Source organism: Podarcis tiliguerta, assembly GCF_965153285.1.
Source record: "Podarcis tiliguerta genome assembly, chromosome: 2".
Lineage (NCBI taxonomy): Eukaryota > Metazoa > Chordata > Lepidosauria > Squamata > Lacertidae > Podarcis > Podarcis tiliguerta.
Window position 1 is genome coordinate 55,531,549 of NC_139535.1, and position 24,789 is coordinate 55,556,337.

Genomic DNA, 24,789 nt, shown 5'->3' on the forward strand with positions numbered 1-24,789 from the left:
TTGTTTTATTTATTTATTGAGACACAAAGGGAAAAAGAAAACCCAAAATGTACACCTCACCCGCCTGGTCCCTCAGATCCCCTTGTTCCCAAGCTAGACATGCTTCACCTGAGGAACCAAGGCTGACACGATGGAGCTGAGGGCATCTAACCAGCCTTGCCTCCACCGTGTCACTATCTAACGATTTGAGAAGCTGCGTCTTGAGGTCACATAGATCCCGCCTGCCAAAGTCTTGATAAGGAGGAGGCAGAGGAGGAATAGGAGATTAAATTGGCGGAAGGGGCTCCCCAAACCCCAGGCAGCTGGAGGGATCCATCACGCTTTGTCCATTGAGCCTGCGTTCTTGCCGGCTGCTTTGTTGGCTCCTCCATCCCGGCTCAACATAGTGACCAGCTTGTGCTTGAAGGCCCCAGCCCCTCTGGCCTTGGCCCTGGCCCGGCCCTCACCTCCGCTGTCGGGCCCCTGGCAATCCAGCAAGGGAGGAGGGCACTGGCTGTCTGGGGTAGGGTCAGCCCCCACAGCGCTGGGATTGAAGCCAGGGTTACTGTTGGAGCGCCTTGCCACTACAGGGCTGTTGTCGTAGATCGGCGACCCCCCATTGCTGCCGCTGCCCTCAGGGGAGTCTCTGTAGCCGAGGCTCAGAGGCTCCGCGCAGAGGGCCTGCTGCTCTAGACTGCGCAGATTCTCATAGAGGTGGTCCGAGCCCTGCTCTCTTCCCGCGTTGGGTTCTGCCTCTGCCTTGCCCGAGGGCTGGAACGGGAGAGGGAAGCTCTTGCCAATGGAAGCGTAGATGATGGGCGAGTCGGAAGCCTTGAACTCTGGGGAAATGGAGCGGCTGCCACCAGGAGGCGCTGCCGAGTACCCCATGTCCACACTTCCCTTTGGCGTTCTTTCGTACAGCGGCTGCACTCCCTCCGGGCTCTCCGGGCTGGTGGGCCAGGACCAGCCCCCTGCTTTCTGCACACAGTCCTGGGCTGGGGAGATGCCGGCTTTCTTGTCTCTCTCCAGAAGAGTGGCTTTCTGGCGGTCTATGGAGGCCGAGACAGCTCGGCAGATCTCCGCAGCCCGTACGGTGTTAAAGATAAAGAGGCCCTCTCCGGAGTCACAGCGGCGCCCCGCCTCAAAGGAGAACACCGTCTGGGGAGAGAGTGGGGGAACACAAAGGTGCTTTCTTAAGGTGATTCTCATACTTGGCCATCATTGAGATCTCTGCTCAACTTTCCCCTGCAGCATCTAAGGCAAAGCAAATCAGAGCAGCACCAAAAATTTAAAGCACACCCAACAAACATTTAAGGAACTCCAAAGAACCCTGGGAACTGTAGTTCTACAGTGCCCAGCAGCCTCAACAAACTACCGTTTCCCAGGGTTCCTTTTTGGGGAAAGCCATGCACTTTGAACACACACTGGATGCGCTTTTCATGTATGGTGTGGATCAGCCCGTAGTTGTCTACTGATGCTGAGCCTCATTGGAGACAGATCCAAGAAAAACAGACTAGATAGAAGTTGCTGATTTAAGTCAATGGGACCTTTTAGCCCAGGATTATGATGGGCAGTGGCTCTGCGGCATCTCAGCCAGACATTTCCTCTTGCTATGCCACCCAAAATCCTTTTAGCTGGACATGGCAGAGATTTACCCTGGAAGAGGCCTTATATTGGGCCAGACTCAAGGGCAGCAGCCCTACCATTAGGGCCAAGCAGGGGGGCAGATGCTGGGGGAGGGCAGGCAACACAGGCTGGTCCATTCATGGCAAAGGAAGCCCTGTCCCACCAAACTCAGCCTGCCCTCAGCCAACCCCAACCTGCCTTCTTTCTTACAACCTGTCACAGGTGGCTCTGCCTGGTCATTGGCTCTGGCGCCACCTGCTGCTGGTCTCCCTGCCTTCCTCCCAACCAGTCGCAAAGGGGCACCATTCACCACTGGGGGCAGGGCAGCAAGCCACCATCATTCCTCCAAGTCCCTTAAGATAGGCTGCCCTGCACTCGACCCCCTCCTGCCTGCCAGGATAGCCTGCTGCCCCCAGGAGTGGTAGAGGGTGCTGTGCCATTGCCAATGCCAAGACTAGGCTGTCAGCCCAGGTAGCTTCTGTGCATGGAATGGAAGGCTGTCATCTCGTCTTTGGCATCCAGCAGCAAAAGTTCCACTTGTTTGGACGATATTTTCTCCATCTAGCCCAGGATTGCCCAGTTAGCTTGCCACAGCTCTCAGACAGAGACTCTTCCCCATTGCCTTCTACCTGTTTCTTTTAACTGGAGATGCCAGGGATAGAATCTGGGGCCTTCGGCATGCAAAGGATGTGCAGCACGCTTTCAGCAGCTGATCTATGGTCCCTGCATATGAAATAGCTCTAACTGAGTCTAATCTGGATGGGTTTAAAAAGTCCCAGGAGCAGGCAGCAAACTAAGAAGGTGGGTGGGGCAGCGGGAGGAAATATACCAGCCTCCAGGATTGTCAAATCAGAAGAGTGGATGAACAATTTTTTTACGTGTTCAAGTGAATGGTGAAATAATGGGAGGGTGAGCATTTCAACTCCTAGCCCAATGCACCAAGGCAGAAAAGGGTAGGTGTGAATTTACTAAAGATACTGCTATTCCCAGAACAGCAGCAACACACTACAAGAAGCATCACCTGAAGTGTGATGTAGACTTATCTGCTATCCCTGTAAAGGTAAAGGGACCCCTGACCATTAGGTCCAGTTGTGACCGACTCTGGGATTGTGGTGCTCATCTCACTTTATTGGCCGAGAGAGCCGGCATACAGCTTCCAGGTCATGTGGCCAGCATGCCTAAGCTGCTTCTGGCGAACCAAAGAAGGCACGGAAACACTGTTTACGTTCCCGCCGGAGCGGTACCTATTTATCTACTTGCACCTTGATGTGCTTTCGAACTGCTAGGTTGGCAGGAGCAGGGACCGAGCAACGGGAGCTCACCCCGTCGCGGGGATTTGAACCGCCGAACTTCTGATTGGCAAGTCCTAGGCTCTGTGGTTTAACCCACAGCGCCACCCACGTCCCAGGTCCGCTTATTTTGAAATCATCCTGTGGGCTGAAGGTGTGACCAGGGCCTGCTAACACAGCCCACTGGGAATGAGGGTACTCCCTGTCCTCAAGCTGCAGGACAAGGCAGGATGTTCCCTGCCTTTGATGCTATTCCTGAGGGTAGTCAGTAGAGGATGGGTGTTTTCTGGGCCACTGGAGGAGGAAACAGACACAACATACCTTTTCCTGGCCAAATCTTCGGAGGAAGGCATAAGGCCAGGTATAGAGGGCTTGCCCGGAGTGCATGTCCTTCAGCACCAGGTGCTCAGGTAGAGTCGTCATCAGGTAGTTCCCTTTCAAGTGACACCTTGCAGATGCCTCTGTCGGGAAAACTGACACGGGGAACTCGCAGGCTGTTGAGAAGGCATTGCAAAAAGTTAACAAATCCCTCAAAAGCCATGCGTGCTCTTAGTTTTAATTCCTCCCAACCCCGCCATGGCTCTGACTACACTCTGCGAGCGCACTTTTTTAAAAAAATAAGCAAACAAAAACTTATCAAAACTGCACACCCCCAGAGTACATTCGTACCTTGGAAGTCGAACCCCCTTGCAAGTCGAACAACCCCGCAAACCCGGAAGTGAGTGTTCAGGTTTGCAAACGTTCTTTGGAACCCAAACGTCTGGAGGGTTCCGCGGCTTCCGACTGGCTGCAGGAGTTTCCTGCAGCCAATCAGAAGCCATGGCTTCATTTCCGAACATTTTGGAAGTTGAATGGACTTCCGGAACGGATTCCGTTCGACTTCCAAGGTACGACTGTAACCAAAACTGCACAAAATGAGTGGAGGTTGCAAAAATAAGATTAAGTAGCTGGGCACATGTGTTAGCTTACTTTGAAAACTGTATTCTGCTCAAGGGGGAGGAGCAAGCTGATAGGGGAGGAGCAAGTGGAACTCTGGTGGGAAAGGGATTCAGAAATCTGAAGAGGACCCTATGTTTTTGTTGTGCTTCTATCTAAAGAGCCTGACTCATATTTTTTTTTATGGTTGAAGACATTTTGGGGACTGCTTTGCTTCCCCTCCTCCTCCCATGCTCTCCTAACTGCCTTGTGGAGTGCACAATGGTTGGAGCAGGTACTTTGTTTCAGAACTGCTCTGTTCCCTTCAGACATATATTCCCCCATCATAATATCCACTGGTGTTTGTGAATTTACATCCTTCCAAAATGAGACTCCTTTTTTAGCTTGCCCATCTGCCTCAGTAAATATAGAGTCACTGGGGCACAGAACAGTGTGGGAACAGCTAAGGAGAAACTCCTATCTAATAATAGGAGCACACAAAGCTGTTTGTTTTACGCTTCTTGTCAAGAACACTTTGCCTCTAATTGTCCCTGTTTTGGAGGGTCCTTTGTTTCTAATGCCGATATCATTGAAAGGGACACATGACACTCCATTATTATTATTATTATTATTATTATTATTATTATTAAACACTTCCCGAATTTGTGTGTCATCCTTGTGAAGGGCCATGCTAATCTTCTCTGTATCGTTCCAATTTTTTAGTATATGTGCTGCCAAAGCGAGCACTGCACATGACGCTCTTGAAGAACAGTGGGGTAAAGCTGTCAGCTCAAAAGAGCTGGGTGACTCCAGTTATTAGAGTGTTGAACTTTGGACCCCTGGTTTCAAATCTTTTCAGCTCAGCTATGGATTCACTTTCCGGGTGGGGCTTGGCAGCCATACCTCCAGTTGGCAGATTTGGGGGGGGGGGTACCCAGTAAAGGGAGGCACGTTATCAATGATTCAGCTCTACAGTGGAGAACCTTCAGCTTGTGGGTCTATTCTATCCCACCAGGCCTGTCCCAACAAGCCCTTCTCATCTCCCATTCATCTCACGTCATTTCATCATTTTCTGGCTTTTACTATTAGTCAACTTAGCGTGACTACTGGCTCAATCAGCACATCTATCACGTTCTAAGGATCAGAATCTAATCATTATGTTTTGTAAGTCACTTAGGGGTATATAGAGTTTGTTAAATAAAATAGATGAACTGAATAGATTGGTGAGAAGCGCTTGAAGAGCAGGCAGAGGGATCCCTTTATCTCCAGTGTTAGTGCTGAACGCCACCGCACTTAGATGAGAGATAAGAGCAAAAGGCAGCGTTTCCACCTGCCGTGCTGGAGGGGGGGGGTGGGAAGAAATGCTGCCTTATACTCTCATTCTCCCATCCTAGCGCTAAGGAGCTAAGGTCAAGATTGAGAGATCCTATCTAAAGAGCAGGCAGGTGGATCTTTCCAGCCACCCTAGTGCCGAGGCAGAGAGCACTGGCTGGAAAAATACTGAGTGTGTGTGCACATGTAAACACATGCCTGTGTGCCAGTATGTCTGATGTGTGAAAGTGCATGTATATGTGACCACATGCATGCATGTATGTATGCATGTGTGGGTGCTGTTGCCTGTGTGTCAGGTGACAAGGTGGGGGCGGGCAGGGGGAGGTGCTAACAGAGGAATTTTTCTTGTGTTGTTTTGCTCCATCCACTTTTGCCCCCATCCACCATTGGAATACGGCCTCCGGACAGTTGATTAAGTTCAAATCTGGCCTTCAGGCTGAAATAGGTTCCTCACCTCCAATTTACCTTATCACATTTTTGCCAGCATGGGGGTTGGCTGTTTGGGTTTTCACAAATGTCCTAGCCTTTCGCAAACATGGGTTCCAGGATGTTGTTGGACTACAACTCCCATCGCCCCTGACCACTTTTCCTGGGAGCTAGGGATAATGGGAGTTGTAGTCCAACAACATCCAGGAACCCAAGTTTGAGAAAGGCTGTAGGTCAACCTTGAGCAGAGGACTGGGGCCTGTGCAGCAGGGATGGGAAATCTGTGGTCCTCCATGCTGAATGGGGTTGATGGGAGTAGGGAGCAAGAAGAGGGTTGCATGTTCCCCACTGCCACCACCTTATAGCACCTGCAGCTGCACCAAAGCTCCTTACAAGCTTGAATTCCCCAGAAGGCCTCTCCTTCCATCAGCTGCCACTTGGTAGTACAAGAAACTGGTGTTTTGTTCCAGGTCCTTCACCCCCCACCCTGCCCCTTAGGCACATACTCTCTTGCCAGGATGAGTAGATGGTGTTCTCCTCCATGAGGGGCTGTGGGCTGGGTGTGTTTCCAACTGAGCCGGATGAGGGAGCAGGCATCCTCTGTGTGCAGCACAGCAAAGGGGAAATGAAGCAAGGAGAGCATTTCTCAGATGAAAACCATCACAGAAACAGAGAAAGACAGGGTGACTTGTTCCAACATTTGGATTATTCCCTTTGAACCTCAACCTGAACACAAAGACAATTTCAACCATGTGCCCATCAACCCTTGGTCCATTCTTACGGGCCAGAAACATCCCTTTAGCTGTTCCACACCTTACTGTTCTTATGAGCAACTAAAAACACGGATCCTCCCATTCAACTCTAATACTTTCCCTTTCTCTTCTCCTTGTGTCTCACCAAGGATCTGTTTACTTTGCAAAGAGCTTAGTTGCCAGCTCTGCATAAATACGATTTCCCCATGAGCCATTATTTTTCTCGCTCAATCTCAGTTTCACCATTACTAAAGCCCCACCATCATTAACAGAGCACTCTGCCTGCATAAAGAACATCACAAACTTATTATCTTCCTCATCTAACATCCTTGGAAACTAGGCTGCTATTTTCTTCTTTTTAAGTGGCAACGAACAGGAATGACCAAGAATTTATTGAAAACAGAGATTGCGCAAATTATTTGCGCATTAAGGCAGCAATTCTGTGTATACCTATGTGGGAGTGAGCCTCACTGAACACCGTATATTCAAGTAAATATAGATAGGAGTGTCCTAGAAGGTTAAATTCTTATGCATTCTTTCTTGAATGTATGCCCCATTAAAATCACCGAGACAATGTTTTGAATAACATGGGTTGAGAATAGGCTGCAATACATCACGTCAAGGGAGATTTCAGACCCAGAGGCCATGCCCAGAATTTCCAGAGCTTCATCCCCATCTACATTCCCAGAATAAACCTAAAGATATTTTTTTTGCAAGAATATATAAACCCTTGTATTCAGAACCTAACCAAAAAAAAAAGACACAATTAAAAGCACTTATCATTAAAGCAACTGGGCAGGGAACATCAGCCACCATAGCAGTCAAATTTAGGACCTCTTCAGTCAATGGAATGCAGGTCAAAAAGGACTTGGGAGGTCATAAAGTCCAACCCTCGCTGAGGGCCAGAAACTTGCAACTGCAAGCCACCTCTAGAGGAAGCAGCTTGGCTCCCCTCTGAGATTCCACTCATCTGACTTGTGGCCAGGAGGAATCTCCCTGTGGTTCAGCGAGACACAGGGCCTTCCCATTGAAGATATGAAGAGGTCAATACCTGAAAAGCCAGCTGGCAGATACATTCGATCCACTCATCTGCTTGATCCGCTGCCAGCAAGCAGTTGCGCTCCATCATGCTCAGGAAGAAGGCTGTGGTGTCCTTGGGAGAGCTGTGCTCGCCTGCCCGCTCCACCGAGACGCAGTCTGAGAGGCGGATCACCTTCCGCTCGCCCTTCCTCAGGGTGGCCTTCTCTGCTGCGGCCCCTTCACGCCCTTCGAAGTACTCGAGCCGTGCGATGCCAGAAGGGCTGTCGGCGAAGAGCTGGGCCCACACTTTCCGCCAGACCTTCTGTGAGCAGGGGGCAAGGGGTGACAGCACACAATCAGGGACAGGCACCGGTTAACAACAGTCTGCACTAGGAAATCCACACGAAGAGGAAAAGGCCTCTTTAACAGGCGCGTTACCCAAGCAGAAATGTGATCCTCTCTGGGGATTTATTGTCCTGTAGAGTCCTTGCCAAGAGCAGGTGGAAGTACAGTATACGGAATCAGAGGTTACGAAGAATTCTTTGGCGATTACCTCTCTTAGGCAATTGAATGCATAGAGCCACAAATCTGCATGCACTGCAAGCATTAGTGGGATTGCTGTGTAAATACCGTAAGCCCTCAATTTACACAGGGGATTGTGCCGAAAGCCAAAAGTTGTGTATAGTCAAAACACATTGGTACAATGGGAGGTGAGACTGCCAAAGTCATTTTTCCCTGGGTGCCCCAACCATTTTTATTTATTTTTGCCAAGTGCGTAAAGCTGAACACATACAAGTTAAACGTGTGTAGGTTGTGGGCTTACTGTGCAGGAATTTAGCATCTCCTCCTCCTGCAGCCAGCTGCTGAAATCATAATTTATTTTTTTAAAAGCAAGTTTCTAAACCTCATGGAAATAAAAGAAAGCCTGGAAATGTGTGTGAAGTGTCTTGGCGGAAGCCTCAGAAGCCCCAAAGACATGTGTAAAGCTGACAGCCAGTAGTGGTTTCAGGGCTGTGGTCTATAATATTTATTTTTATATTATTTCCTAAAATGTATACACTGCTTTGATTGTAAAAACAACAACACCCTCAAAGGAGTTTACAAAAGATAAAAGAGTAAAATCGGGAAAATTCACAATCCTACTTTAAAACATAAAAGAAGTGAAAACGCTAAAACAAATGATGTCCACTTTCGAAGCATCTGGGCAGGTTTGTCTAATCAATAACAGATACTGAAAAGAGTAGTGAAGGCAGCAGGGCGATCTAAAGTGTAGGCGCTCCCACCTGAAATGATCAAATTCTTACATATGTGGAACAGGCATTATGTGGCACCTGCAATAGTGCTGATTCTGCCAATTAAAGCGGTCAAGTGGGCACGTGTGGGGTAAGGTGATCTTGTAGGTAAACAGTAACACTTTGAACCTGGCCCAGCAGCAAATCAGCAACCACAGCAGATCTCTGAGCACAGGTGTTATATGGTGCTGCAGCTTCTGGATCCAACGGGAGGGAAGAACCACATAGAGCACAATCCAGTCTAGAAGTAACTAGCGCATGAACCACTGTGGCAAGGCTTTCCCAGTCCAGGAATAGCTGTAGCTGTCAAATCAGTCACAGTTGGTATAGTGGCCCTTTTCTCTTCCAGCTCACCTAACACCAGGCTCCGCCTTCCCCACCCCCCTTTCTCTTCCTTTTCAAAACAGTCCAATTTCTTTCATGATTGGGACTCCGCAGCAGGACAAGTGGAAGCACCAAATCTTCCCAGTGCACAAATGGCATGCCAGCTTGAGGTCTACCAATGTAGCCACCAAGTTGCTGGTGGAGAACAGATATGTCAACCTGGCTGGCCCATGAGAAAAAAACTCCACTTTGGTCTAACAGTAAATAAATAAATCTAAGCCATGGAGAGATGCCAAAACATCTTTTTTTAAAGATGTGTGTCCTAGCACCCGATTGGAGGTGTTATTGCAAGCAGCCAAGCATGGGGGCACACATGCACAGCACTCCTCCTCTGTTAAACCCCCTTACTGGGTAGCAGGTACACTTTGTCTCTGTGGAGCAAGTAGTAGGAAAGTCAATCTAGCGGTGGCTAGAAACAATGGTTGGCTTGGCTCCCAAGCTCAGCCAAAGTTTATGTGCCTCTGGTGATGACATTGCAGGGTTTGGATGGTGGTCGGTTGGGCTTGTTTGTTATTTAAAGTGGTTGGTTAGTACAGAGTCTTAATTGCCAGGAGAAGAAGGGAGTTTTCACCTGTACACTAGAATACAAGGCAGGCCTGGTATTATCAGCGGGCGAAGCTCTATCTCCCAATCTACACTTGTGACAAGGAGGACTAAGAAGGACGTCAGCACCAAATATGGAAGACACCCACAGGGCTGTTTCTCTCTTCCCTCTACCCTAGAGTGTTCATTTTAGACAGGGGGAAGGAGGATACCTTCCCAGTGCCCATGGGGAGTAACTATGGCTACTTCCGTAAAGTCAAGTTTGCTGAGTAATAAGAACAAGATAGCAGGTCAGCAATGCTGCCTGAACCCTTAAGACCTTAGCATATATCAGCTGCAGACATTTTCAGTCTCGCTTTGCCAGTAGCCATTTGCCACAAAGCAATATAGCCACTTTTGCGACAAAAGTTTCTTAACAATGTGCAATGGATGTAGACCAGTGATTAAGAGCATAAGCCGAGAGTCGAAAAGGCCTCATTTCAAACCTTAGCTTGTTGTGTGGCCTCAGGAGTTATTGGGGGGAGGGAGTGTGGGGAGAATATTGACCTACTTACAGAGGAAATGTTAAGAAATACTTTTTGAACAACTCCAAGAAATGCAAAAATATCTAATTGTGACTGCCTTTCGGTGTGGGTGGTGTCATTTGCTAGCCCTGGACGTTAAAAAGGCAGGTGACCGAAAATGAGAGAACCACTGAGCCATTTCTTTCATCCACCTTGCCATATCCGCTGCACATGGGCAGGCACCAAGGGGGCTCTGGCACCACAGCCAATGCCACCACAGGGGAGCCTGAGGCTTCAGCTGAGTTCACTAACACCTGCAACATGATACTTGATCAGAAAGAAAGAAAGAAAGAAAGAAAGAAAGAAAGAAAGAAAGAAAGAAAGAAAGAAAGAGATAGATAGATCCAGGTCAATCCCCAACCCCAAGAGATAGGACACAGCACCATGGCTGCCTTGGTCAAGCAAGTCCCTTGACAACAAACTATAAATGGGCCAAAGTACAAGCGGCCAGTTCTCTAGAAACCTCCTGCAGCAAGAGAAAAACCAGGCACTGGGGCCCCCCACTTTTAAAAGGCAGAACCCCATAGGACCACCCCTGCACACTCATGCTCAGTGGTGGTTTCAGGCCAATCCTGCTTATTTTATGTGCTCTCTCTGTGTCTCTCTCCCCACCTCTCTCTCCCACACACCTTGCTTCAGGTACACCCCTTATTTCATATAGAATTTTAATTTGTTATTGAGTTTATTTACATTCAGTTTGGCTGTAAATTCACAATACAGTAACATGACAAAGCAGAAGGTGGGAAAGACACCGAGCAATGGCAGCTCCTGCACGCACACTCTTGCACTACAGAGGATGTAATCTCAGGTCCTAAAGAAGGAAAAGCTAGGGAAAATGCTCCCCTGCATTTGACAAGACCCAAAATTCCCACTGAACCCACCCACCCATACAGAAAAGGCTCCCTGGGGCCAGACACGCCACCCACCAAATCACACACACACACCCACACACCCATTTACCTTCCCAAATTTGGGGTGCTGGATGTATAGGATCCCATCTTTCACGGGACACTCCATGGGGCAGGCTCCGAAGGGGCAGCCCAGTGAGGAGCGAGGCAGTCTACAGGCTCCGCAAGCCGTTGTGGCTGCCACAGGGATGAGTCAGTATGTATGATAGCGCTGGCAACTTCCTCTGCCTGCTAACTTCCTCTTTGGGGCCTACATGCACATAGGGAGCTGCAACAGGCAGAGCCGTCCCAGGAGACACAGGCTCTCCCAGGGGACTTCTGACTTGATGAGCGTTGGTGGGCTAACAGCTTTCTCTTCCGGCAGCTGCAGGGTAACTGCAGTGGGCGAGCCAGAGGCACATGACGTGGCTGGGGACAGACAGGTGGGGTCACACAGAGAAGGCTGAACGTCCCTCTCTGAGAGGGGGCGCAGAATGTCTCGGAAACCACTACCGGAGCTGGGGAATGGAGCAGCACAGGACTTGCCAAGCACAACAGCGCTTGCCCAACACAGCCTAACCGTAGTTACTGACGCAATGGCCTATTGCACCACTGCCCTGCTGCTTTCAAGAAAAAAAGTGTCGAGCCTGCTTAAAACAGAGAGGACACGCCTCCTATCTATTCCCATCCTGCAGTGCCCAAACCAAACTCCTGCACCAAACAAGCACAAGTCATCCTATTATATGCATCTCCCATTTCATCCCACGGCAGGATCAGCAACTGCCACAGTGACAAAGAAGCACTAGGCTTCCCAAATGCACAAAGTCCACTGTGATGCCTTTTCCCCACTCCAGATGGCAACAGTATGCTAGAGCGGGATTTGAGCAGAGCTGCCCTTCCAAAGCAGCAGCAGCAGCAGCAGCAAAGTCCATTTCTTTGCTGGGCCCAATGGCAGGATCTCTAGAAGTCCATGGAGCTGTGTGCCAGGTAGTCCTTGCGCCCAATGTTGCTGACTTGCTTGGTCTGCATGGCTTCCAGCTTGGGGCAGTCTGTGATGCGGTGGCCCAAGCCCCCACAGAAAGCACAGCCCCTCTCTCCTGGAAGAGAAAAAAGGACAGCGTTAGCCAGAGCTCCATGGGGGCACAAAAGCGGGGAAAGACAGAAAGACCTAAGCAACACTCTCAGGTTCAGTTGCAGCCAGGGCCATGGAACCTGTGGTTCTTCAGGTGCTGTTGGACTCCAACACCCATAAGCCCCAGCCAGCATGGCCAATGGTCAGAGGTAATGGGACCAGGAGTGCAGCACCACCTGCAGAATCACAGGTTGCCTGGAACTTGATTTCGAACCTTTTGCTTTTCGTTACAAAGAACGGATAGGCCTGTCCATGGTCTGGTTCTATTGTTTGGTACTTTGATCTTCTCCTTTTTGAGGCTAATGGCCAGATAAGGACTTCTTTTGAAGAACCATGACCTGATTTATTTTCAGGAGACTATTGCTCCAATCTGGCTATAGCTGAGCTGTTTCTCCGGTGAAGTCAACCCCACCGACTCTACAGCCTCAGACAGGATGGTTGCCTCTTGTCCCATTTGCTTACCTCCAATATCCAGCATGGATTCGTCGCCACAATGCAACACCTGCAGCACAGGTGGCACCTTCTGCTTGGCCTCCAGCAGCAGCGCCTTCAGGTCCATGAGCACAGACTCGTCTGGGGACAGAGAAGCAAGTTAGAATGGACACAGGCCGGCTTCTCTGGGAAAGCGCAACAGATTTCAATTCCAGGAAGCCAAAGGAGATTGCCCACGCAGAAGTGACTAGCTGTCTCCATAAGGCAGGCACTCGCAATAGACCCAAACCACCCACCCGTGATGTCTTGGCTCCCTGGAGGATTCTATTTTCAGCAGTGACTCACAAGGAAGCATGGCTCTGGCTGGCTCTTCAGTAAGTCTTTATGTTACTAGGACTCAGGCCTGCTGACCCAGCTCCTCAGCTCCACCCCCTTTACACCCCCATGTAATCTACCTCCCACCCCTACCCGCCAATAGCAGCCCCTCTCAATTCCTCACCACAGGCTTTGTTGATGAAGGTGGTGGCAATGCCAGTATTCCCCGAGCGACCTGTACGTCCAATTCGATGAACTGGAAAAATACATACATATATATTAACGTGTAAGTCAGCTAAGAGAGAAGCTTTTAGCTCTTTTTGATTTCTGTTCTCTATGGGGCATCAATCTTGATTTATCCAAGCACATTCAAGGACTCACGCACAGCCTATGTACAGAACAGTCAGCCAAATCTAACCTGTTTATGTTTTGTTCACCTACAAGGGTTTCCCCACATGCCTGAGCTCCTTCTCAGGAGAAGCTCTTCACTAGGATATGAACAGATGCAACCAGGTAGCCAAAGCCATCCCAAGCCTGCCTCCTCGTACCATAGTTTTCTATCTCCTCGGGCATGTCATAGTTGATGACATGCTGGATGGCTGGGAAATCCAAGCCTTTGGACGCAACGTCAGTGGCGACAAGGACATCTTTCTTGCCATCCCGGAAGGCCTCAATGGCCTTTGTCCGTTCCTCTTGGTCTGCAAGATGAAACGGAGGGTGTTAGAGGCAGCAATAGCGAGATTTCCATTCACCCATAACCCAAAGACAACAAGAGTTTCCATTCAAATACTCTACCGAGAATTATTCACAGTCCCATGACAAAAGGACCATTGTCCCCACAGACATATCTATGAAGTGCCAGAGTGAACAGCTCCACAAGCCACTCATCTCTCGGAGTGACAGCTGTAATGTGCAAGAAAGGGACAGGGCGGGAACTCGTGAAGCTGGCTGATATGGGGGGGCTGTTTCCCCAGGAAGGCTTCTCCTTAGTGGGTTTAAAAATAAAACAAAAGAAGGGGTTTGTCCCAAATTTAACAGTGTTAATATATGCTACACTGGAAGGGAGAGATGTTCAGCAGCAATGCCCACAGGTTTTCACCAATACATTCAATTCTGTATCTGTTCTCATATTACTCATCCAACGCTGCACTGTCTAGAAGCATCAGCTTCCTAGCTCCAAAGGTTGTTTAATGATTTCTGTGAGTACAGAGGACCTTTAAAGGGCTGATAAGTATCTCTGGCCTTGTTCTGAGTGCCTGTTCTAGATCTTTTGACACTTCACACCCAATGGAAGCAAACTCCACAGACTTTTGGTCTGTTTGAAATTGGGCACATTTCCACTCAACTGACCAGTTCCATATATTAATGAAAGGGGAAGGCAGACGTAAAAAAGCGTAAGCACGGCAAGCCAATAGTTCTGTTATATTCTCAATTCCTTCTACTGTCTTAGCAGATGACTACAAATCTGCGGCCTGGACGTGCTGCCCTTGGATAAAGAGCAGGTTTGAATCAAGACACTTACTGACCTTTCCCACCATGTATGGCCACAGCCTCTACACCCTTGAGTAGCAAGTATTCGTGGATTGCATCTACATCTGCTTTCTTCTCAGCAAAAATAAGAACCTGCACAGACACAAAAGAGCAAAAGTGCCAAGCTATAAGGGGGGCTCTCAAAGAACACGATTCACTCCCTCCACCTAAGGCAAGGCTCCCACCCTTGGTTCCAGAACCAGGATGCCCCACAAAATTCTGGAACGGCCCTTGGTTGCTTCTCTAGAATTTCCTGCTTCAGAATAAAATCAGATGCTGCCTTTAATGCAACTAGCACTGAGACTCAGACTCAGGACTGAGCATAAGTACTCACAGGTGGTGGTGTCTTCTGTAGACACTCAAGCAGATAGACCATCTTGGCTTCCTCCTTTACATACTCTACTTCCTAGATACAAGAGAAAAATGGCAAAGGTCACACGGTGCCAGTATTTTCAGTGTGAGAAAAGGCAGAAGCTACAGACCAACTGATCAGGGCTCAGATGAACTAGTGTCGTGTTGTGTTTGGACACAGAAAACACACAGGTTAAAATTCATAGGCAGCTGTAAAGCTCAGTGCATTATTTCAGCCAGGTTATCACCTCTCAGGCTAACCTGCTGAATAACATTGCAAGAAATACACACAAATTAGGTGAGAATGTTAAACACTTCTTTTAAGAGAGCTGTAGTAAAATCATCATTTGTACTCCCTTTACGGTGGGACAGAAAGAGTGATGTGACAGGCTCTCTGAGCCGTACTGCACCTGAATAACATCCAAGCTGGCAGCTCCTGCACGTCCCACGTTGATAGTGATGGGCTTCACAAGGGCACTCTTGGCAAAGTTCTGGATCTTCTTGGGCATGGTGGCGCTGAAGAGAAGGGTCTGTCGCTGGCCCTAAGGCAGGAAAAAGTCATGATAGGGAAATGGGCAACTAGGGACATCCCTTTTTATTATGCTACACCTCCCAGAATCCCACTTCCAAGCAATCTCTAGGATCACTAAAAATGGGTCAATGAAATTGTGTGCATAAGGTAAGATGGCGGGACTATCTTATTCACATATGTAATTCTCAATATGGACCTTGCTTTGTACTGAGCAAAAAAAATAGCTAAGAATCTCAGCTTTCATTTCTAAAGGCAAGTTTCTAGCCCTTATGGGCTGCAGAGGCAGACATGAAAGGCAAAGGCAATGGTTGGCAAACTCTCAGAAGCTAGAGGGCAAGGGTAAGAAGGGAAGGACAGGACAGGAGAATTTCTAGTGGTCAAAAGAGGGGCTTTAGTGTCTTGCATAGCTTCTTGCCCCTTCCCATAATCAGCAGAAGTATAATAAATTATGCAAAAATAATATATGCAAACTCTGCTCCATTTATGTTATGTATAGCGATCACAGGATCCAGCTTTCCTTGACATAGAAGGGGTGTGCCACTTTGCAGCAGAGTATACACAGTCCTGAATATAATCAGTCCAACCAATTGCACTGCAACAAGTAACAGGCTGAATTTGGATGAGAAAAGAGGGATTCAAAAGATAACCTACTGTGAACTCCTACGTGTTTATTTGGGCATATGCTGCTCTCTGCACAGCAGGTAATTTCTACAAAGGAGAAACTTGCCAGGCCTCAAACCTGACTAGAAATCACAAATCTAACCTCAAAGTCTTCCACCCCACCCTCAATTCCAGGTACAAGGCCAAATTGCGGCTAATTTGCATCAAGGAAGAGGCAAAGGCATGCTCTTCTTTGTTATTCTTTCCAAGCCACCCAGCTCAGTTAAGTCTTCTCCCCAGCAACAGTCTGCGTGTTTTCATCTTGACAGGGAGAACACTGCTGCTGCCAGAAGCAGCAGTGCCCAAAGCAAGGAGGAAAATTCAAGTAAACTAGTGGAGTGCTACCTGAGAGCACACCAACCATGCCTCTGGCAACAGAAAGCACACGAGTCCAGGAGCAGGGTAATACACAACTGTCCAATTCAATTAGAGAAAGGCAGAAGCACAGCCTGTCTCGCCCGGTACCTTGAAGTAGGAAAAGATGGTGCGGATGTCTCCCTCGAAGCCCATGTCAATCATCCTGTCTGCTTCATCCAGTGCCAAGTAGCGACAGACGTCCAAGCTAACCATCTTCTTCTGCAAGAGATCCATCAGCCGGCCTGGAGTTGCCACCATCATGTGCACACCACTATGGGAAGAGGAGTCAGAGCTGCAGAAGGCCCTCTTCTGGTAGCATCCGCATGAACTTGGAGTTCAGGAGTAGGAGTATGGCTATTCCCCTTTCAAGGACCAATGTCCCGTTCCCTCCACTCTTTTGAACCCTTCCCTCTGCAAGCCCAGCACTTCAAAATACCTTAAGGACTGGTTAGACTGAGCAGGGCCTGAATGCCGGACTCACTGCTTTATCAAGAGAAACAGGAAGGCAGCAAAGCAGAGCAAGTCAGATATGTGTGTTTGTTGTGCATTCATAGTCAATTTGGTTGTCGGAGCAATTTTGTTTTTTAAAAGGGTTTTTTTAAAGTGTTAGTGACTAAAATAAAGATGGAACAACAAAGTCCTGAAATTAGCAGCAGCGAATACCAAACGGATTGGAATAAACCTGCCTTCCTCAACCTTTTTGCCTCCAGATGTTTTGGACGACAACTCCCATCACCCCCAGCTAATGGTCAGGGATGCTGGAAGTTGTGGTCCAAAACATCCATAGGATACCTGGCTGGAGAAGGCTGGGATAAAATATAGGTGACTGACAAGAGCGGGGAGGCCCTGCTTTGTTTTTTTTTACAGACACATGCATTAGCTGCAATTCTAGTGCTCCTTTATTTGGCCCCAATGTTGGCCTTACTGTTTGATGGTCTCCATTTGCTCCTTGACAGACATGCCTCCAATGCAAAGGGCACAGCGCAGGGCAGGCATCCCATCCTCATGCAGCAGGCGGCAGTAGTACTCAAGGATACCATGGGTTTGGCGAGCCAATTCCCTCTGCAGAAACCAAAGTCCTATTAGCCAGCAGCTAACAGTCCCCAGGTGCTTCCTATTTGCACCTCTCTCTCTCTTGCTACAACCATTACACACTTCCGCTCCCCTCTGCCCCCAATATCCAAGCAAGTGAACAAGGCCAGTTAAGTGGGTGACAGGAGACTTACTGAGGGGCAGATGATAAGCCCGTATGGTCCTTCTCTCTTGGAAAACGGCAGCCTCTTCTCCTGCTCCAGGCAGAACATGATAACAGGGAGAGTGAACACAAGGGTCTTGCCAGAGCCGGTGAACGCAATGCCAATCATGTCTCTGCCGGAAAGGCTATGGGGGCAGAAAGGAGCAAGTTAATGGGACCTGTTTGGGCTGGAAGGAGTTAGGGCTACAGTAGGAAGGAAATGGGATGGGTGTGGAGGAGAGTCTCCATCACTGCAGGCTACAAACTGCTGCTTTTTAGGTGCCTAAATAGTGCATCCATCCAGAAGGGAACTCAGTGGCTATGAACTATGACAACACACAAAGACGTACAGCCTTTGTTTGAGAGAAAGCATATTTCTAGCCTTCATGGTAAGAAAAAAAGGCTGGAAATGTATGAACAACTATGGTCCTCGGTACCAGCTTTTACTCAGGACGTACATTCCTCAGTATCAGTAGATTGTCTATTAGGGCAAACGGGGCATTGCCCCACCAACCCACCTTTTTACATATAAGCTGCTCAGGGAGGGGCAGCGGCACTCAGCTCCCTCCCTCCTTAGTGTCTGTCAAGGACTGGCAGGCTGCTGACAAGTGTGCACCAGAGCAGAGGGGCTGGAGTCTGACTTGGGAGAGGGGAGCAGTGGTTTGTGGGGACTTGTACCAGCCAGAAGGCAAGAATCGGAAACAGGGAAAGCTTCAGAGCTGGAGGGTGGAGCACAGGGTGGGTCTGGAGATGAGGAGGAAGAGGCAGGTTAGGCAAGTGAGGGACCAGGTGCTTCCCCCACCCTCCCCTGCACCACTGTCTCCCAGAACCAGGAGGGGATTGAAAAGGGATGAGCAGGGGAAGTTTCCACCCAAGCACAGTCTCAGGCTGTGTGTATGCAGCCTCTGTCAGGCGAAGTTGCATAAACTGGTAGAGGGAGTGGCCCCCTGTTGCTGCAACTGCGTGGACCAGGGAATAGTTGCCTAGTTATTAGACTGGTGTGTGTAGATATCCAGAGCTGTAGAAGCGACTGCAAGTGCTATCTTTGACAATAAAGAGTTAATTATCTGCTGTGTGGATTCCTTGGCTGGGCAGTGCCTTTGACAGTCTCAGTGTTGCCCTTATATATCTGAGAACGGAGACGGGGGGCAGACCTAGAAATGTGTTGGCTCTGCCTGTCATTGACTCTGGTGACACGGACTTCCTTTCCTTCCGCCCTGCCAGTCCCAATGGGTACCAGTCACTACTGCTCAGTACATAGCAAATTCCCATAAAACTGAAAATATGCACCCAAAATACTGTGCAAATCTAGAATCATAGAGTTGGTAGGGACCTTGAAGGTCAGCCACTCCAACCGCCGCACCATGAAAGATCTCTACACAGCAGGCGCCAACAAGAGAACCCCTGACGGATGCAAATCAAGCTTCTGCTTAAACACCTCCAGCAACACTCACATGGTGGGAATACCCTGTATCTGGATGGGAGTTGGTTGCTGGATCCCCTTCTTCTTCAGACCTCGCAGGATTCCTGTAGAAAGAATTGGACACATGTTAAGCTAAGGAAACATAGAATTGTAGAGTTGGAAGGGACCCTGAGGATCATCTCGTCTAACCCCCTGCAATGCTGGAATATGCAACAGGAATATGTATGGGAATACAGGGAGAGAACCTGCAACCTTGGCATTATCAGCACCACATTCTAACCAAATGAGCTATCCAGGATGACAAGAAAACAGAAATATCTCCTATCATACCTGTAGAACAAGAATGTGATGCTTACTTTTATTACCTATGTATCTCAGAACATACATTCACACAGATAGTGTCAAATGTAAATTACGTGCACATATTAGTAGATCCTTCTGGCCAAATGCAAGTATATGCCTGCCTTTATCATGAATTTTTGAAATGACATGAGCATATTTTGGATTTTGCTTTGTGCATCCAAGAATAAAAGGTAGCATGAGAAGCGGCCCTTAAGAGTAGGGATGGGGAACCTGTGGTACTGCAGAAGTCTAAAACTCCCAGCATCCCTCACTACAGACCAAGGTAAGTGTTGCTGGTGGGAAACATCAAAAGGGTAACAGGCTCCCCATCCTTGCCTTAGAATATCTCAGCTGGGTAAAGAGATCAGCGGGACAGCTCAGAGCCCTGACCACTAAATTCAAAGGACGGTCAATCCTTTTAACTCCCCCATGTGAAACTATGCTCCTCAGAAACGGTTTCCTTGTTTTTTCAATCACCACCTTAGTCACTTACCTGGTGGGAACTTCATCTCTTTGAAGCTTTTGATAGGTGGTGGAATGCCTTCCCCCTCCACGAGGATATGATACTTCTTACGCACACGGTCGTGTCGGGCCTCTGACATAGTGAGGATGTACCGAGGAGCCTTCCAGCTGGCGAAAGAACACACTGAAATTTCAGCAGGGAACAAGAATACAAGATGCAGGGCACTCATACTGAAATGGAATAATAAATAAAATACAGCCAGAGATAACTATGTCTGTGCTGAACCCTCAACAGGACTTTCCAAAAAGTGATCGTGATTCTGACAACAGTACTGAGACTGCATGGGCTTTTCACAAAGGAGGAAATTAATAAGTCCATTAGCACAGCTCAGCTCCAGAATGAATCTGCCTTCCTGCTTGGCAGTTACAAAATAAAGTACAAGACGTGCTACCCAGAGAAGCAGTGGCATTATTTATTGATTTTTACATTGTCAAAAGTGTCTCATTTTACTCGAGGCTGGACATTGTTTGAATACTTATCCACGTCAATGTAACAAAATATAGATCAGCTGCTCAAGCAGTATGAAAGACTCACAGCCTTTTTAAAGTAATGATTCTTGCACCTTGTAACTTTCTAATATAAATGCAGAAGCTAAGCCCCTTTCCCTTCAGAAAATCTTAGCCACTTCATATTCTACTTGTAATGGGAAGGACTGCACACAGTGCAAATTCATACCTTTTCTTATATATATGTGTGTGTGTGTGTGTGTGTGTGTGTCTAGTTCCTTTGTTTCTAGAATATAAAACAGCTACAAAGTAAATAGGTATTCCTAGACAATACCTATTTACTTTCAACACTAGAAAGTTAGCCTTTCTGGAAATGCCAGCCTCCAGATGGCAAATAAAATATATCAATGCAGCGCTGACAAAAACTAGGATATGAGTGTTTTCCCTTCTATGATCAGAATGTAAAATCCTCCAATCAGCAGTTCCCCCTAGTTGCATCTTCCCTTACTTAATATCATTTTAGACCTGACTTGGCCTTTCTCGGATAATTTTTTTAAAGTTATTGCTGCAAGATCTGGAATGCAGTGACAATTTATTGCCATTTATTTTTCATTCTTCCTCATGCTCAGAGCTATGAAGTGAACCTGCTTTTGAGTCTTTCAGGGAATAGAAAGGAGTTTTTTTCCTATTCTTATTATCCTATTACAAATGCAATCATATTGTGAAGCAAATATTAAGTTGTTCGAAAGCAACATGCTTCAGAGGCTTATTTAGTGCAGGAGAACCTGTGGGCCTCCAAATATCATTACTCCTAGCAGCTCCACCTAGTGTGGCCGATGGCCAGGGAAAATGGGAGTTGGAGTGCAACAACATATGGCAAACCAGAGGTTTCCCTGTCCCTAGCTTTTCAGACAGCAATTGCTTGTCTTAGCCTCTACTTTCTCCTTCAGTGTGAATATCATGTCTGCTGCAGTCTATGTTATGAGTGGTGTAACAGTCAAGAGCTACTCCCAGTTGAACAAAGTTTAAAAAATTGCACACCAACACCAATATCTGCAATGTAGACAGTCCAACAACATATGGAGGGCAGCACATTGGACTACAATTGCCATCTGTCTCAGCCACCATGGCCAGTGGTCAAGGATGGTAGTTGTCGTCCAAAAACATTTGGAGGACATTAATGTTGTACACTGCTCTGAAGTCTTTCAATAAAGGGCGGTAAATAAATTGAATAAAATAATAATAATAAATACCCTTGGTAGTGCTTCCCAGCAAACAAGTGACTCCACATCTTGATACCTTTCTTGAAAATCCTAGCAAGATCACATGTTTCCGGAAGGGTCTAATATTACCCACAGCATCATTTAAATTGTACGAATGGCCTGCAAAACATACCTGGTTTTAATGGGATCATCATATGTAATGCCCTTTGCCATTTCCTTCACAGACATCAGAGCTGCATGAGAGAAAGAAAACAACGAGTAAGCCCAAAGTCAAGGACGAGGTGGTCTCATCATCAGAGCAAAATGGAGAGCAAAGAAAAGGATCTATAGGGGATTGCTCTGTCAAATTGGCTTTATTTATGATTGCAGCAACTGATGGGAGGCAATGGGGTTAACTGTGGATTCCCAGGGGAAACACTTTAATCTTCCTCCACATCACCATCACTTCTGTCCAGTATCAATGAACTGTAAAGATCAGTGGGAAAATATTCCCTGGCACTCACCTCGTCCTTCTGCCACACTCTCCAGGATCTTCTCTTCCTCCTTCAGTTGCTTCTCTTTAGCCGACTCTTTACGTGCTGGGAAGAAAAACAAAGTCGTCAATTATATCCCTTTAGTCTAGCATCCCCTCCCTAACTACAGATCCATCAGAACATGCCGACTCTACCTTCTGCTTTCTCTTTGAGGTGTTGGTGCTGGTCAAGGAGGCTGACGTTGGACTGTGGACCCAGAGGAATGTCATCTTCGTCACCATGATATTCACTGCCACTGTCCCTTTGTTCCTCCTCCAACGCCCCCTTGCGGCGCATCTGAAGCAACTTTTGCAGCTGAATATATAGAAAAGTGGTAGAGTTAGGAGCTTAGAATGACCCATTGGATTCAAGGCCTTAGCTGCAAGTCCTCAGATATAATCCTCTTACATCCTCTTCAGAACTCTCCTCAAGACTTACAATCCTCAGTAAAGAAAAAAATTAAAAAGTGGACCACCCCACCCCACCCCACGTACCTAGACATCTCCCACTCATAACCCATTTCCATGCTAATTTTGAGGTCCCTGACTTGTGAATGTGGATTTTAAGACTACTGCCCAAATAAATAAGTATAAGTATTAACAGTAAGATTCCAGCCTTTGCATAGCAAAGATGCTTCTGATCCGTGGCATCCCTCCTTTATTTCTGGAAACCAGCTGTTAAGAGACCAGTTCGAAGATCGGGGTCAGTCAAAACAGAAAACGGGACACAGGGAGGAGCTGCTCAGCCTGCGATCCTTAAAAGTTACCCGAACAAACTCAAGTGAGACTTTCTTCTCCAGTAAACCGCGCGCATGACCTGGCTGCAGGCCGGGTGGGCACAGGAGCGCAGCGGGCGGGCGGGCAATGGGTAATGGGGGTGGAGGGTAACACCCTCTCTCTCTTCCTCCTTCCCCCGACCCCGTCCCTCTTTACCATCTGCTGCTTGCGCTGCTTGACGGGCACGTAGGGCACATAGTCGTCGTCTTCGGCGTCCTCCTCTCCTCCGCTGGACTGGCCCGACGCCTCCGACTCCGCTTCGCGCTGCCTCTGCGGGAATCAAGAGATCCGACTCAGAAGAGCAGAAGCTCCCGTCCCATCGCGGGGGGGTGGTGGTTTGGGATGGCGTAGGGGGGGGGTCCCCGCCTTTGGTGTCTCGGGGGGGGGCGGGGGGAGGCACCTGCCGCAAGTCTTTTTTTCGTTACCTTCCTGCCGCTTCCGGCCTCCATGTTCTCAGCGCAGTCCCCTCACGCCGACTCTTCCCGCACGACAACACGCGCAGAGCCAATAGGAACCGGCGCTAGGGACACGTGCGCGCAAGGGCCTGCGTCGCTAAGCAACTGCACCCCCGCACGGCCTTGGGAAGGACGTGCGCAAGACGGGAGGCGCCGAGGGACAAACTAGGCAGGGGAAGGCGCTCTAGACGCCCGCGCCTCGCAGGGCGGTGCGACGACGGTGTCCCTGATGAAACAAAACTGACTCGGGTTTCCCTGCTTGGTCGTTTGTTTGGTGGGGAAAACGAGCGGGGCAGTGTTTCTGCGTTCCCAAAGCCCACCGCGCCAGCAGCGGACAAGCTCCGTCCGGGTTAGCGGGGAGGCTTCCTTCGGAGGAGGCGTGCAGAGCATCGCTAGGGATGCTCACGAGCTTTACGTGCTCCGTACATAACGGGAGGAGGAGGAGAAAGGTGCTGCTGATGCTGATGCTCCTCCTCGTTTCGTTTCCGTTTCCTACGGAAGCTGAGCGAGGAGTCGCCCGCCTTTCCTGGAACTGGCCGGGGGCGAGCAGAGGAGCGTGCCGCGAAGCATGTTTGGGGATTGTGATGGGAGGGAGGGACCAGAGTCGAAGCAGCTGGGAAGGGGGTCGAAGGAGGGGTTGACTTGGGTGGGAGTCGCCTTACGAGATCGTTTAATTCTCATCGTATTCATTTCGGATTTCGGGTTACTGGGATCTCCCCCCGCCCCCCATACAATCGCCCCTCAAATAAATTGTTTATTCTGGGTGATTATCGGTGAAATTCCTGCTAAAACGACTTGGACTTTTACCCTATCCCATAGGTTCGCAGTGCCGTTAGTACACCAAGACCGCGACAGCGTTTTAGGGGAGCCATTGTTGGAGATTACTAGACTGTAGTTTTTGAGACGCAGCTGCCCGTTTTCATGTCCTGGTATTGCCTTAGAGAGCTGACGCTGGACAGAGCAACGCGTCTTTCCTGTGAATGTCGTTTGCTCTTAAGCGTGTGCAGAGTGCCTTCTCTTTCCATTGAGCATGTACCATCGTATTTATCGCTGTTACTGTGAAGGTGTTTGCGCCGCTGACTTACTACCACTTCCTTATCTCCATGGTGTTTATGTCACATATTTTTACCATTGATTTTTGTAAGCTACTCTGGTGTCCCTTTAAGCTAAACAGCAGCATAAAAATGCTTTAATTAAAAAAAAAAAGGCATTCCAGGGCCGGTATCACATCTCCTGATGGTGATTTTTTCAAGCACAGTTGTGCAGTAACAGTGCAAAATGGAATGGAGTTTCTAATCTACATTAAAATATCGTAAAATATTTTCAAAAGGATAAGAAGTAGAATAAAGAAATGGTCCAATTCTGTGTAACTGAGGACTGAATAAATTATCGCTGTAGATTTAAACAGGGAAGCAAATAGATCAGTTTCCCCGCTCTCTCGTGTTCAACACCTGATTTTATGAGACTGAAACAAGTTCTTGTATGATATGTTAGCACACAAATAAAAAATATTGAGATGTCTTTCGTGTGACTCCTGA

The 24,789-nt window shown here is 48.2% G+C and overlaps 2 protein-coding genes across 2 annotated transcripts; both read right to left on the reverse strand.

Moving 5' to 3' along the window:
* DOK3 (docking protein 3) lies at window positions 1-11,216 on the reverse strand. The gene is made up of 5 exons (XM_083423264.1): window positions 11,082-11,216; window positions 7,371-7,661; window positions 6,074-6,167; window positions 3,216-3,388; window positions 1-1,137 (listed from the first exon to the last, which is right to left on the reverse strand). The coding sequence occupies exons 1-5, from the start codon at window positions 11,136-11,138 to the stop codon at window positions 316-318; spliced, it is 1,437 nt and encodes a 478-aa protein (XP_083279390.1). The 5' UTR covers window positions 11,139-11,216; the 3' UTR covers window positions 1-315.
* DDX41 (DEAD-box helicase 41) lies at window positions 10,773-24,765 on the reverse strand. Its single transcript, XM_083423138.1, has 17 exons — window positions 23,222-24,765; window positions 22,953-23,066; window positions 22,176-22,335; window positions 22,012-22,086; window positions 21,681-21,741; window positions 19,810-19,946; window positions 19,006-19,078; window positions 17,544-17,697; window positions 17,243-17,379; window positions 16,426-16,588; window positions 15,179-15,310; window positions 14,752-14,823; window positions 14,414-14,510; window positions 13,436-13,585; window positions 13,072-13,143; window positions 12,603-12,713; window positions 10,773-12,105 (listed from the first exon to the last, which is right to left on the reverse strand). The coding sequence occupies exons 1-17, from the start codon at window positions 23,243-23,245 to the stop codon at window positions 11,969-11,971; spliced, it is 1,869 nt and encodes a 622-aa protein (XP_083279264.1). The 5' UTR covers window positions 23,246-24,765; the 3' UTR covers window positions 10,773-11,968.
* Window positions 24,766-24,789: the final 24 nt, after the last annotated feature.